This window comes from Lygodium microphyllum, chromosome 1 (assembly GCF_053477565.2).
Source record: "Lygodium microphyllum isolate KBCC chromosome 1, Lygodium_microphyllum_v1.1.10, whole genome shotgun sequence".
Taxonomy (NCBI): Eukaryota; Viridiplantae; Streptophyta; class Polypodiopsida; order Schizaeales; family Lygodiaceae; genus Lygodium; species Lygodium microphyllum.
The window spans coordinates 181,026,609-181,028,843 of NC_141135.1; the positions used below are offsets into that span (position 1 = coordinate 181,026,609).

General features: G+C 41.1%; 1 protein-coding gene across 1 annotated transcript; it reads left to right on the plus strand.

Moving 5' to 3' along the window:
- Positions 1-626: 626 nt before the first annotated feature.
- LOC148042047 (pentatricopeptide repeat-containing protein At4g18520, chloroplastic-like) lies at positions 627-1,802 on the plus strand. The gene is made up of 4 exons (XM_087661242.1): positions 627-1,047; positions 1,093-1,203; positions 1,396-1,590; positions 1,675-1,802. The coding sequence occupies exons 1-4, from the start codon at positions 627-629 to the stop codon at positions 1,800-1,802; spliced, it is 855 nt and encodes a 284-aa protein (XP_087517368.1).
- The last annotated feature ends 433 nt before the right edge of the window (positions 1,803-2,235 follow it).

The window sequence follows — 2,235 nt, forward strand, 5'->3', positions numbered from 1 at the left end:
TAGTCTTTGATAGCAGCCTTGAAAATCAACATACTGCACTTCGGAAGATGGTGAAAAGATGGTTTGGACCGTACATAGTCAGACATGTCTTTGATAATGCAACATATGAGCTGACAGAATTGGATGGGACAGTGCTTAGAGTGCCTATTGCACGAAAAAGAATTAAGATTTCCAAGAAAAGAGATGATGAGGATTATGCATTGGAAGAATGTGCAAGAGAAGAGCAACGAGAAGAAACTCCAGTAGAAGAGACAGATGATATGACAGATAATCTTGCTGAAATACGGGAAATACACAATGAAAAGATTGATCTATTCATGGATCTTAACGACAATGATCATGGGTAGTTGGCCCATCCGGAGGATGCGCAGGATTAGAGGGGGTGGATGTCGTATTGCTGCGCATCCGAGGTGTGAAATCCACCAAAAAGTTGTGTGTGTGACATTTGTTACTTTGTACATGTTTAGTTGTTGTGTTTACATTTTTGTTCTGCGTGGGTAGTATAGGGAGAGAAGGCTCTCCATTAGTATGATATTATGCAGCATGAAGGCCCTATGCCAAACAAGTTCATATTGACATGTGTTCTAAAAGCTTGTAATAGCATTGGGGCCATAAGGCATGGTAGAATGATACCTGATCAGATAATCAGGATAGAATCCGATTTTGATGTAGAAGTAGGAAATGCACTCATTGATATGTACTCCAAACATGGAGACCCTACTGAAGCATATGAAGTGTTCAATGAGCTGACAAATTCAAATGTAGTATCGTGGAATGCAATCATTGAAGGATATGCAAATCCTGGCCTTAACAAGGAAGTACAGAGGTGTTTTCAGCAAATGCAGCTAGAAGGCACATCTCCTGATTCTGTGACTTTCGTTTGCAACTCAAAAGCGTGTGGCATAGCAGAAGCTTTACATACAGGCCATAGTGTGCATGCCGAAATAACAAAAAGGGGATTGGAAACAGAGAATTATGTGGGAAATACTCTGGTTGATATGTATAGCAATTGCAGTTCTGTAGCAAAAATACACAAAGTTTTTGATGGTCTGCAAGTTCAAGACAAAATTTAATGGGCTTCATTGATGGCAGGGTACACTGAACTTGGGCTTGCTGAGGAAGCAAGGAATTATTTCCAGTTGATGCGGCTGAGAGGCATGTGCCCTAATTCTGGCATATATGTTTGCAGTTTGAAGGTTTGTGGTATCTTAGGAGATTGAGAAATGGGCCAAGACATGCACTCCAAACTAATCAAAAGGGGTCTTGAGAGGGATGCCAATGTAGGCAACACAATCATGGATATGTATATGAAATGTGGGTTTCTAGCAGATGCATGGCAAGTGTTTGATCAATTGTTAGTTCGAGATCGAGTCACATGGAATGTTCTCATTTTAGGGTTTTCTGAACTTGATCTTGGCGAGGAGATCCTGAATTTTTATCATCAAATGCAACAAGAAGGTATGTCTGCTGATGCTATCACATTTTCTTGTACTGTGAAAGCTTGTGCTTCCTCTGGTGATATAAAAACAGGCAAGATATTGCATACTGAGGTAGTTACTAAGGGGCTGGAGAGAGTCCTTCATGTGGGCAGTACGCTGGTGGATATGTACAACAAAGCTAGCTTGCTTACAGAAGCTCATAAGGTGTTTGAAGCCCTTCTAGATTGAAACACAGTTTCTTTGAATGCACTAGTAGCAGGCTATGCTGAGCATGGGTTTGGAGAGGAAGTGGTGAACTGTGTGAAGAAGATGCAACTAGAAGGAGTTTCTCCAGATGCTGTGGATGAAACAGATGATTGCTGAAGGTCATCAACCAAATGTTGTAACATACAGTCAGCTGGTAATGGCACTATGTTGAGCCGGTAGGGCAGAGCTTGAGAGGAATATGTGCATTGAGGCTCACCAACTGCAGTTGTCTCTATCACGGGCATCATATGTCGCTGTGATGGAAGCCTGTAATGTCCATGAAATTCAATATGATTTGGAAGAGATGGGAGCTAGCTTTCTGCCTCAGTCACCCATCAACTCTGCATCTAATGTTGTAAAGCCAGATTTTGAGACTGTAGAAGAAGACTTGTCTTCAGTTCAGTCAGAGTTTGACATATCTGAACAGTGACTGTATGTATGCGTATATTACCATACTGATGACTATATTGGATTCGACAATGTTAATGCAGAACTCACAGTTTCAAGATTTTATAATCCATTATACTGACTGAGCTGAAGGAGCATGCTT

Bases quoted from the DNA above. Each gene is read 5' to 3' on its own strand.
- LOC148042047 (XM_087661242.1), top strand. From the start codon at position 627: ATGATACCTGATCAGATAATCAGGATAGAATCCGATTTTGATGTAGAA. The intron at 1,048-1,092 runs GTCTGCAAGTTC...CATTGATGGCAG, and splicing joins AATACACAAAGTTTTTGATG to GGTACACTGAACTTGGGCTT. The intron at 1,591-1,674 runs GTACGCTGGTGG...ATTGAAACACAG, and splicing joins GAGAGTCCTTCATGTGGGCA to TTTCTTTGAATGCACTAGTA.